Genomic DNA, 12,562 nt, shown 5'->3' on the forward strand with positions numbered 1-12,562 from the left:
CATCTCCAATTTATTCATAAAAATAAGTAATGCTTTATGTAAATAAAAATCAACCATCGTTACCACTTTTTTAAAGGTTTGGTGATTAATCACCTAGATAATGCTCAAACTTTGATTCTAACTTTGATAAACATTCCATTTTTCAACTTCAAAAACATTAGTAACACTGCCAGTAATAATAAGGCCTTCCTTTCGGACTTAGAACTAGGAATCCAGTAATTGTCACCTAACTTTATGCTTGGGCAGGCCACAACCCTCCGGTGTAGTAAGAACCTTCTGAGGAAAGTTGTGAGCTCCATAGGGGTGGTCAGGATACTCAAACAACCCCTGAACTTCAAGGACTTTTTGGGTTGAACTAAAAATATTAATTAATCTGATCCCTTCTAAGTATCGCCAACTTTATGATAAATTTTGCCTTCTGCTGATTATAAAACCAGTTAGCATTGATTCGATTCTGACTTATGACAGTCTCTTGTGTAGAGTTATAATTCTTTATTCATAATAGATTTTCAGTGGCTGGTGTTCTTTAGAAGTAGACTTCCAGACTTTTATTGCAAGGTGCCTGTATATGGATTTGAACTATCAGTCTTTTGCTTCGTAGCCAAGTGTATAACTGTTTATTCCCAGGTATTCCTACTGGTTATAACTCATATTTTTAAAAAAATAACAAGTTTGGTAAAGAAACCAATGATGACTGACAGTCTCAGGAATGAAGGTGGAATATGGGAGCAAAGGGCAGAGCTACTGCAACGAAATGGATTTGCATAAGTGTCAGCGATGGTGAGGACAGCACAGGCTAGAATATGGTTCTGTTCTCTTGTTCATACGGCCACTGTGAGTCAGACTCAACTTGACGACACCTAACAACAAGAACAAACAATGACCAAAAAAAAGCCAGTAGTAAAGAAAAGGAACTTTTAGATGCTTTTTAGGTTATTTGACTCTTACTGAGAAAACAGTCATGATGTTGGAACTGTCTCCCCACCAGCGCTTCTTTCATTCAGTATGTGGTTCAGCACTCATCCCTTCATTCCATTATTTGTGTCTTTTTTCAGGTCAGCCGGAACTTTGAGCTGGTTGGACGGGTTAACTTGGATCAGCTGGAACAGATGAAGGAAAAAATGGAGAGCTCCAGCAGTGAGGATGAAGACAAGGAAGAAGAAATGAACAGCAAGGCTGAAGAAGACGGAGGTTGGTCTCCTCCCTGCCCTCTTAGTCCCAGATGGCAGCCAGCACGTCCATGGCGAGACAGAAGGGAAGCAGGAGGCTGTTGTAGGAGTAACAGAAGGAATGATCCTTCTTAGTTAAGGAGCAGAACAGACTGGTTTAAGAAACACTTCAGGGGCAATGTCATTGGAAACTATTGCCAGTTAAGAAACTCCGAGGAAAACAGACATTTTTCTAACTATAGATAATGTCTGTTTAAAACATATAAGTCAGTTAATATTTTTATAGGGAAAATGACTATCTAGGGAACTCTCAAAAAAAGGACAGACCAAGAGCAAGACTGATGAGAATAGAAAGCTCTCAAGGAATGAAAATGAACTTTCAATTGAAAGCTTATTTACAACCCGTGCTACTGGGGCATCCACTGCTGGGGTTAGAGAGACTGCAGGCAACCTGAGCCCTCACCATATGTCTTACTCTGCTTGGTCGTCTTCTCTGCTCCCCTGCTACTGCCTCTGGTTTGTAAAGCAGGAACAAGAAGCGGTAATCTTCATTCAGCGGTGTGTTTACAAGGAAGGCACTGGGGAAAGTTTTTGAAGATTCTTGTACTATTTTTGCAGCTTCCTGGGAATCTTTGATTATTTTAAATGAACAAGGGTTTTCCTAAGTGTGTTTGGTTGTAGACATTCAGCTCTGCCCCTGGAAGGTATCATCACCTCCTAATTGATAACCCTGCAGTGCACATAGTGAGATTGTTGTCGTTTGAGAGCTTGTCCAAAGTTAAAAACAATTGACGGTTGGATTTAGGTCAATTGGCTCCAAAGCCAAGATTCCTTATACTCTGCAAGCCAGTCTCCAGGTCTCTTGGATAGTGGAGTGCCCTGCCTTTGAGACTTCACTCTTAGTTCTGCTCTTGTAAAATATCCTGGTTTTTCCTGCTCTGTTAATCCACCAGCTTAAAGAAAACTGTTTGGTGGATTCCCTCTAAGATTCTCCATATTCCTTCCTCTGTCCCTTTGTTCCGATTCCCTCAGCAGTAAAGCCAAGACAGAAGACGGTACGTTTGCAAAATGGGGGTAGCCTCGTTGTCCTTCAAACCTCTGATTTAGACAGCGAGAACTACCAGGCCAGGGGGTAGTAGCTCTTTGGAACTCCTGTGCCCACTGGTCAACCTGAAATACAAAGCATCCTCCTCTTGGCGGTTGAGAACACTATACAGGAATGCAGCTTTAAAAGCTACAGCTTTTCTTAATCAAGGCCATATTCATTCATTTCTTAGGAGGAAGAAAATGGCTGTGATGTAAGAAGTGTAGCTTTTCTTTTTCCTTATTTTAATCATTTCAGAAATATTTTCTCAGTGATGCGTTTTTAACATCTATGCTGTTACTAGAGTTTGCTAGGAAAGGATGCTTTTGACAGCGGGTACAGCGCTGCCTTTTGCTTCATGATTCTCTGTGCCCTGATGAAATATTCCTCATCAGTTATCAAGACATGTTAATTTCGGGAGCTGAGAACATGTTTTTGGAGGTGATAAACATCACAGAGGCAAGAGCTCCTTCTCATCTTCTCTTCCCCTATGATGCCTCCCAAAAAACTCCCAGAAACATCCAAAGAAAAAGTATCCCGGTTGAGATGGGGACCAGATTTCCCTTCTCCTATGGGTTGAACTATGCTGTGGCATCACATCAGCTCAGTTTGGTCTCTCTGACCAGCTTCTTGCTGGAAAGTGTGGCATTTACATTGGTGAGCCTTAACCACGTGTTAAAAAAAAAAGGCCTCAGGGTGGAGAGGCTTGTATCCCTCTCACAAAGGATGGAGATTTACATGAGTAACTCCCAGTAATGTTAATGGGAATTACAAGCCTTGGCCTCTTCGTCCCCCTCGGGAATCCTTGAAAGAACAGCCTCCTTTGTCCCGTCTCTTTTGAATAGACCTAGAATCAATTTTCCACCATCTAGGTGTATTCTTGCCAAGAAGAAGGAATGGCACACAATAGCCTTGGGGCGGTTTTGCCAGACATTATGTCTTCTAGGGATAGAGAGTGGGCGGTGCTCTGGCCCCGTTCTCCAAGCTGATGGAGAGCGATTTGATGTGTGACAGGTAATGAGTGGCCTCCTCCTCTGAGGACGAAGCTGCATGAGCCGTGAGGAAGACAAGATGACTGGTTTCATGTTTCCTAAGGGCAAAGGAACAAGGATTCCAGCAGCCCTCTTTGGAAATGGAGACTTTCATTAGGTGCCTCCACTGGAAATATCTGCTGCCCTTTCTGAACAAGGGAGCTGGAGAAAGGGCTGACTTGAGGACAGGCTGCAAGTCTTACCTAGGAAGCTCGGAGGGAATGTTAAAGAGAAGAAACCAGGCATGAAGAAATCAGAGTGAAGCCAAGCCGGGCCTCCCCACCCCCTCTCATTATACAGTTGGGGAGGAGTCAGGAAGGCATTCTGTTGATTTCTTGCCCAAGATAATCCCTGCTAAGGAATTAATGCGCAGAGCAGATGGTGCTGTCTCATTTCCAATGAAAAGAATCAAGGAAGATAGTCTGTGCAATTATTTTTAATGGCTTGTGGGGTGATCTTCTTAATTTGTGAGAAAATGTTTCATCTTTTGTTAAAACTGGCCCCATTCACGGAGCTTTTTGTGCTAAAGATTAAGGCAGCGGAGGAACACCTATCCTGTTAACGTCATCGGGAGGATTTTATTAGATGGAGCGGAGGGGGCTCAGACAGGAGCCACGTTCCTGTGACATCTTGGATGTGCAGGCACGGTGATCAGATACGTTGAGATGATCCACACTGCACCGCGCGTTGCCCTCTCTTTACAACGTGGCCACGAAACTGTCTAGGTCCTGCTGTTTATTACTCACATGAAGATCGGACCTCTGCGGTTTAATGAAAGACATATGGGCAAGGGACTCAAGACAGCACAAAGGCTATATATATATATATAAGCTCTAGTCTCTGGGTCTGCCCAAGGAGTGGCCCCTAAACAATTAGCTAGCTAATGGCATTTATCATACCCCTAACATGTGCCCAGCCCCAGGGAGGAAACAAAACAACTACAGTCAGTATTTGATATTGACAGCAGACCTGTCCAGAAATGTCTGTCTCTCCCCACATTCATGAATAACACCCATTGTGAAGTGGGTGTTGGACAGCTGGCCCCGGTCCCTCACTTGCTGAGGACATGCTTTCACACTGTTGATATTTGCAATGATCTAGTCAGCCCCCTGACTCATGAGAAGCTCAGAGGGCAGGAGGAAATTCTGCTCCTCAGTCTGGCACCATCCCCGGGATTAGCTGTGGAATGAGCTGGTGATCCATGGGCTTTTTCTGTGGCAGTTTTGGGCATAGATTACCAGGCCATTCTTTGTAGTCCCTCTCAGTCTGGAAGGTCTGATGAAACCTCCTTAGCATCATAGCAAAGGACAAGCCTACACTGACAGATGGATGATGGCTGTGCTTGGAGTACATTGGCCGGAAATCAATCCCTGGGTCTTCTGCATAGAAGGCAGGAATTCTGCCAGGCTCCAGTTACCCAGGATTCTCATTCAAGCTCGAGTCTTTGCTTGTGGCTTTCATTCCGTGCTCATAACAACCCCTGGAAGGTGTTGATATGATATCCATGACAGGTGGATCTTGAGCAACTTCTGTTCTTTTTGATGAATAAATGTAAAACCTATATCAAGAGCAGATGAGTAAGTACCAAACAGTGAGGCACAGAAAAGGGAGCTGTGGCAGAGAAAAAAAAATAAATAAAATTGCCCAGGCACCTCTGGGGTTGGAAGAAGGAGCTCTGTGGGAAATCCAGAGACAGGTTGTTTGTAATGGAGACACTTAAGGAAGTCAGGAGAAATGGGGAAGCAGAATAGAACCTGGCACGGTTCTTGAGAGCTATTGTCCCTAAAAGGGACAAATTAGGTGGAAGAAAGAATAGAGAAACTGAGAATCTGTTTTTCCTGTGTGACTTTACCAGGGAAAGTAGGAAAGGGGTTTCCTAACAAACGGTGGCTCATCTGTTCTGCATGTGCCCACGGCACACAGGTAACTCTTCTGTTTCATCTCACAGATCTTATGCAATTTTCGGATCGTGGAGCTCTTAACCCTGAGAAGCGTTTTCCGTGTGAGTTCTGCGGACGAGCGTTTTCCCAGGGTTCCGAGTGGGAACGGCACGTGCTCAGGCATGGCATGTAAGTGAGGCCACCCCTGAAATGTCTTTGCCCGGAGTTGGAGGTGGGAAGAAGATGGAGGTCTGTCTTTGTTCCCCAGACAATGCATTATCCTCTCTGCCACACTTCCCGGCTGTGGGAGGAGAGGCAGTTTTGAGGAACCAGGTTTCTCCTTTTCTGGTGGTTTTTAACATGATTACCAGCCACAAGTCAGAAATCATCGTTGTGAATGACACATCCCCCCTCGAGCCCCTGTGTAGAAGTAGAACGAGATCTCCAGCCAGCGTCCTTTCAGCTCTCATTAGCGTGACGTTCTCTGATAGAGTGCTGGACTGAGGGTCAGAAGAACTGGCTTCTGTACCTGCCTCTGAGTGACTTGTTCCCAGGGGACCCTGAACAATCCCAGGCACCTCTTGGTTCCTTTAAGGCCTTGCCTCGGGGACACAGCCAGTTTCTGCCTGCCTTCCAGGTAGGTGGCAGCATACCTGTGAAATACTTCTAAGATCTTAAACATAGTGGCAGTCTCCTATGCAAGGCACAGAGAACCTAGGATCTAGTCTTTTCAGGAAAGAATACTATGTGTACTCAAACTTGTAGGCTTCAGAAAGTAGAACTAAGCTTCTTGGGATATGAGTACTATCTTTCGTTGTTTGTTTTCAGACAGTCCATTAAGTCTTTAGTACCTGAGTTGTTCTTTTATTTGTAATATATATTGTTCATCCCCAAGTTTTTGGGTTTGCTGTTGAGTTTAGGCATAAGACATCTCTAGCTGTATTAACACTTACAGCCCAATACATTTGGTATAAACTCAACTTAAAACTCATTTCTGTGAATTTGAAACTGACTCAATAGCCAACCATGTAGTGGGTTGTTGGCTACTGGTGGACTTGAGCCACAGATAAGCACTACTTTTAGATTAGAGTAACTAACTTCCTACATAAGGACAAATCAATCTAGAAATAAGTCAGTGTCTAATCAAAAAAATACAGTAATGACTCTTTTTGCATTCTTGATTCTATGCAAAGTTACCAAAAATACATGATCTAGGCTAATACACAGCAAGCTTAACTTGTTACCATGGAGTCAGCATCAGTTCAGTAGATAACGTTTTTTTGAGAATAAATCTCTGCTCCACAGAGTTTTCAGGGGCTGAGTTTTCCAAAGTAGATCTCCAGGTATTTCTTCCATAGCACCTCTGGAAGCATTTACTTCTCCACTTTTCAGCTAGCAGTCAACTGATGTAAAGGTTTACACAACCCACTGACTTCAGAGTAAGGATAAACTCTTCACCGATATCTTTATGTGTCTATGTCATTTTTTAAAAGGAAACTCCAAGACACTTTTAGGGTCCAAGAAATAAGGAGACAAGTCTTTTTTAAATTTCATCAGAAATAATATGTGCGTGTGTGTGTGTGTGTGTGTGTGTGTGTGTGTGTGTACTCATCCTGTCTCTCCTATAAATGTTCTTCTCCAGGGCTTTGAACGACACCAAGCAATTGAGTCGAGAAGACCTACATACAGGCGAGATCTTAGGGGACAGTGTAACAATGCCCTCTATAGAAGAAAAGGAAAGTGATGAAGCAATCGGGATAGACTTTGCCCTAAAGGACGAAACAGTAGCCATCTGTGTGGTGACTGGTGACAAATCTCTCCTGGAGGATGCAGAGGCCAAAAATGAATAAGCGTTTGGTGAAGTTTCTTAATCAAACCTTACTTGAACAATGATGAAAAGATGGGTGGGCTGGCTTGGGCTGAGAAGGGAGGGACAGAAAAGAGAAGACAGAAACAAAGCTGCTTTTTAGGACTGAACAATCTATTTTCAAAGCACTGGTACCTTTGTGAATGAGTATGTAAATTAAAGTTATTTAAATGGTTGGAATATGTGGCTCCTTTTCCATCACTGCATCTTTTCTTCCGGATCGTCGTGGAAGTTGCATTTTGTTGCGGACTCTGGAAGCCCCTCCGGTGCACACGGTGTACTTGCTCTGTGGTGGTCTTGGACAGAACGCGGAGGACAGACACTCCATTGCCGTAGAAGACTTATCACGGGGGAACAACTTTTTGACGCACAACTTTCTGTGCGTTTTTCTAGTTTTAATACCTTAAGCTTTTTCAAGACCTAACTGCAGCCGCTTTGGGAAAATAAATAAAAAAAAAAACAAAACAAAACACAAAAACAGAAAACAAAAAAACTGCTTTGCATAAAACAGTCACCTGTTTCCTAGTACCTCAAAATTAACCAAGGGAATTCTCTGCATTTGTCAGTACTACCTGTCGTCCTCGTGGTTAAATGTAGAGAGAAACTGCTGGGCAAGATGGTGAATGGAGGAGAGAGAGAGAGAAAAAAAAAAAGAGTTTTAAAGAAAGGAACACAAATTGTGCTTAAAATCCCCATGTGGGTTTTATTTCTTAAAATACTGTGATTTTTTTAAATTATTTTAGTAAAAAACAAAACAAAAAAAAAAGAAACAGACTTTAATTATTAGGTAACTGTTTGTGAATTGTCATCCTTTATTCCAGGTAAGCTGTTGATTAGTGTTCAACTATAATTTAGGATTTGGTAGATTCATGTGAGCTAATTTCAAGGTGATTGTGCAGTTTTGTTCGCCACATGTTTCTTTTCTATCAAATTGAGTGTTACAAACACAGCACAATTCAGTTTTTTCATACAAATTGTTTTTGTGTGTGTGTGTGTGCGTGCGTGTTGTTATTGTTTTAATTTGGGGGAAAGGGAGATTTAGTTTTTTGTGAATAGGAACATTTTTATTTTAAACATGAAAATAACAAAGATGTCAACTCTTTTTTTTTCTATTTTTTTTATTTAACTAAAAAACCAAATTTTCAGCACAGCTATGCAGCTCGTGGGCCAGACAAGGAGGTCCTCTTCACCCTTTTGTTTCTTGTCAAATTAACACATCATCTGTCTCACACAAATAATTTCTGTTAGGATGAGCTGGATTTTGTGTGTGAGTTTAAGATGTTCGGGTTTTGTTTGCATTGTGTATTGAGAGTTTTCTCATTTTTTAGGGGGAAGGGAAAGGTGAGATGCTAAAATCCCATCCCTTTGGTGAGAATGGACAAGAAATATATCCTATAAGGGGCCTGGAGAACTCCTTTTTTTCCTTTCCTTTTTTTTAAAAAAAAATTCTAGCTGCCAGCTGCTCTGTTCCCCCCATGTCCGCTTTTTCAGGAGGGGAACAGTTTAGATTCTTTCTAAGTCTATATAATATGTTCTGATTGTGAACAAAGGGTTTCGTTCCAAAAATGTAGAAAAGAACTTTCCTTGAAGCCTAGGTTTTAGAAGTGTGTGTGCGCTCGTGGGTGTGTGTGAATATGAATGTGAGTCCTTTGGTTTTCATGTTTTGGTTTTGTTTTGGTTTGGTTTTTTTTAACTTGGAAGGGTTGGGGGAGGGGGAGGGGAGGAAGGGAAAGGGAATTGCTGAGATGACAGTGTCCCACACAGCTTCAAATAAAATCCATGGAAAGATGTTGCATTTGTGGAATAAGTGCTTACTTGAAAAGCATGTTTTTCTTTTATTTTCTTGACTATTAAAATTTTTTATTTGTAGGGTGTTGTTTTAATTTAAGGGTTTTTTGGGTTTGTGTTTTTTTGGGTTTTTTTTTAGGGATGGGGTCATCATGTGGAAACCAGAAAATGGGGAGGATGTGATCTAGACAAAGATTTATTTTATGTCTTTATTTGTTTTTAATTGGCCTCATTTCAGATGTATAAAACAGTTCCATACCTGGATTGGGTGTTTGTAATGATTACCAAAAAGAAAAAAAAAAAAAAAAAAAAGAGGAGGGGGGGTAAAAACCATAGAAAGGGAAAAAAAAAGAAAATAATTGTGACATGCTTTTATCACTACTTTATTTTTCAAATAACATGTAAATATTGTAATCCATCGGATTTTGTTTTGCTAACCTGTTAATAAAAATATGGGACCATTATCCTTTTAACAAGGCTAGAATGTCATTTTTTTTTTCATTTTCAAAACATATACTTGATATTTTGTGGCCGCACATTTTGGATGCATTATTATAATTCTGTTGACTGTAATGGCATAGACTTTACAACATTTTTGTTTAATTTATACAGAGGACTTTTTTCCCCAGAGCTTGAAAGAAGAAAATAATTAGCAAAATGACAACCTAATGACTCCAACTATCAGTGTTTCCTGATACTTGATAAAAGATAGGGAGATTCTGAGTCCTTGAAGCCAAGGGATAAAAAAAAAAAAAAACACCACCAATAAAAGACAAGTAGTTTATTCAAGTTGTTTGCAACATACATTTTGTAAGAAATGTGAGAAATTAATAAAGAATTTTTTTTCACTTGTGTCTATGTGCCTCTATTGTAAATCATTTCATAGAAGAGGATGACAGATACACAATACAAAATTCATTTAGATTAGGCTTTCAATTCATACCCAGTTACTATCATGCTGCTTCATGTATGTCAGAATAGAATTGCCAGGCCTTTTCTCTGAGGCACCTCTGGGTGAGCTTCAACTTTCAAACTTTCAGCAATGGCACATGTGCATAGTTTGTACCACATGCATGATTTGTACCACTCGGTACTCCTTTCATGAGTATACACCAGAGATAGGTTAATACATTGATTTTACACCAATAGTGAAAATGAACATAAAAACAAGGTGAGGTGTGAGCTAGGAGTTCACAATATTAGCATTTTTGCATCAGATAATCATTGCTAACTGATGATATTTTATGGAGGAATGTTCCTCACCAAAACTGTGACTCAAAGGGATGTATGAAGTGTTAGGAGGGGAAGTGTCAGTGATAAAATTTCATCTGGAGACCATAAATCCTCAACACAGCCATTTTCAACTATATCCATGTAGTAAACCACTGGAAATGCTTTACAGCGTTGCCACACTTGTCTCGGGAAAGCCTAAACCACAAACTATGTTACTGTGCATAATTATCATCATAAACTTATTCTTGGAGCCACCCTGTTACAAATCGAAGGGGAAATGAATCATGAAACCGAGAAGAGTGAAATCGACAGCTTTTACGGTTGCACATGAAAGTGATCATTTATACTGTGCCTTTACCCAGAGATGCAGAGGGAGCTCTGGAGGCTTGATAAGGAGCTGCACTGACAACCTGGCTCAGCTCCACCAGCTGCCCCATGGAGAAAGGCGGGCAGGCTCCTCCCATGTGATTTACAGCCTCTAACAACCCTCTACAGGGTCAGCTGTGAGTCAGTCCAACTCAGTGATGATGCAGGTGAGAACATTGTCACCAATGTTAAGCATGTCGAAGTTTACTAAAAGCTTAGATTACTCATTCATGAAGGTGAAATACTTAGGAGACAGGCATGAGTGTGTGTGTGTGTGTGTGTGTGTGTGTGTGTGTGTGTGTGTGTACACACACACATAATTAGATAACAAAATTAAGAAAGGGAAATGAGGGTGGTGCAGCTAAGTGATGGCAGGAAAGTTCACAAGCATGTATGCTATGAAACCCCAAGTCATTTATTTGGTTCTGAGCTTCCTGGTAGGCAAGACAAAGAAAGCTCAGTCTTTAGTCACAATCTTAGTAAAATATTTATTACCAAATACTCAAGAGATATTTAGCTTTCTAGCAAAGTAAACCAATTAATTTCTCCTCAGTGTTTTTATAAATAAAACTACTTGCAAAACATTACTGTTCTCTCACGGCCTCCACTAAATAATAAACGATGTCTTTTTTTTATTATTATTATTTTGTGTGTGTTCCGTCACATTGGATCTGACTGGTACAGGAGGAGATTGTCCCTCCTCCAGCAGAGCATCTGGTGAAGTGTCTTTTATTGAGTTCCTAATCCACATCTGTGTCTTTGTTCTGTGCCTACAAATCAGAACCAACTCCATAGTGGACCCAGAGTTTTCAGAGATGGTAAGTTTCATGGGAAGAGTGTGCCCATTTTTCTCCACAGAGCAGCTGGTGGATTCAAACTGCCTGTGTTTGAGTTGGCAGCACAAATTCCTTACCACTAAACCACAGAACTCCCTGGAGGAAATGGAATTTACAAAGGCATTAGTCGTAATAATTGGTAGGTAGTGTAGAATGTACTAGTAATGGAATAGAATTGGCTGCAATAAGGTAAACTCTGACACTTTAGCCCATTAAAAGTTTTGTGGGGTTTTTTCCCTACAAATTTCCAGTGATGACAGCAGCACTCCTTCATCCAGTGCTCATGAATGCAGGCTCCCACTTAGGGATGATGCTTGTTGGCTTGAAACATGAGGTTATAGCTAAAAGTTTGGATGAGAGCTTCCTCACAGGTTTGCCTGCTGAGCAAGGTAAGCACGTGCTTAGGATAGCAACCAAAAAAGTACCAGTTGTGAAAGCAAAGAACTTATGATGCCAAGGAGACCAGGTAATGAAAATATGAACACCACCAATGGAGGCAAGACGTGAAGTTGATAGCATTTTATAAATTTTGGATATGGTAATTGTATGGGGTTTTTTTTTTTACCTCAGACTCATGAGGTATAACCCCACATTCAGCTCTCTCATCCACCCCAAGAGAATGCTCCAGTAACAAATACTAGAATCTCATGACTCAGTGATCTATCACAAAGTGAACCAATCTATGTCTTCACATTGTACATACCTTTGGATTTGTGTCATCCTTGCAATCACTGTTGACCCTGCCAGATACTAGATGTAGTCCAATGAACTGAGAAGACACAACATCAAAGGATGGAAAATAAGTACACCAATTTTCAGGTTTTATTTCATGGCAAAATTCGCTCAGATAGGGCCCACCAACAAACATTCACACAAATGAAGTAATTTCCAACTGCCTTGTAAGTACCATTCCTTTAGGCTATCTCAGATATAAAGAAACAAAATATATGTCTCAAATATTTTTACTTGTTATTTTTAGGTGCTACCGAGTGGAGTACAATTCAGTGATCTTATGAACAACAGATCTTAACCCAGTTTTATCCTGTGCCATCTTCACACCTTCTGACACACTTAAAACCTATTGTGGCAGTCACCATGTCAATCCTGGTTGAGCCTTGGCCAATCCTCCACCCTTCCTAGCATCATGTCCCTCGCCAAGGAATATCCCCTCCTGACAACATGCCCAAAGTATGTGAGGCAAAGCCTCGTCATCCTTGCTCCTAAAGGGCACTCCAGCTGCACCCTCTCCAAGACATATTTGTTCTTTTGGCAGTCCATGAGATATTCAGTACTCTTCTCCAAAACCAC

General features: G+C 41.1%; 1 protein-coding gene across 1 annotated transcript in view; it reads left to right on the forward strand.

Moving 5' to 3' along the window:
- ZNF462 (zinc finger protein 462) overlaps window positions 1-7,014 on the forward strand; it is a 183,337-nt gene extending 176,323 nt beyond the window's left edge. The window contains exons 11-13 of the mRNA XM_006886913.1: window positions 1,056-1,191; window positions 5,233-5,353; window positions 6,807-7,014. Of these exons, the coding sequence (XP_006886975.1) occupies window positions 1,056-1,191; window positions 5,233-5,353; window positions 6,807-7,014 (465 nt within the window). The remainder of the gene's footprint in view (window positions 1-1,055; window positions 1,192-5,232; window positions 5,354-6,806) is intronic.
- The last annotated feature ends 5,548 nt before the right edge of the window (window positions 7,015-12,562 follow it).

The sequence above is a fragment of the Elephantulus edwardii genome, unplaced genomic scaffold, assembly GCF_000299155.1.
Source record: "Elephantulus edwardii isolate Elephantulus edwardi_28Jun2011 unplaced genomic scaffold, EleEdw1.0 scaffold00052, whole genome shotgun sequence".
Taxonomy (NCBI): Eukaryota; Metazoa; Chordata; class Mammalia; order Macroscelidea; family Macroscelididae; genus Elephantulus; species Elephantulus edwardii.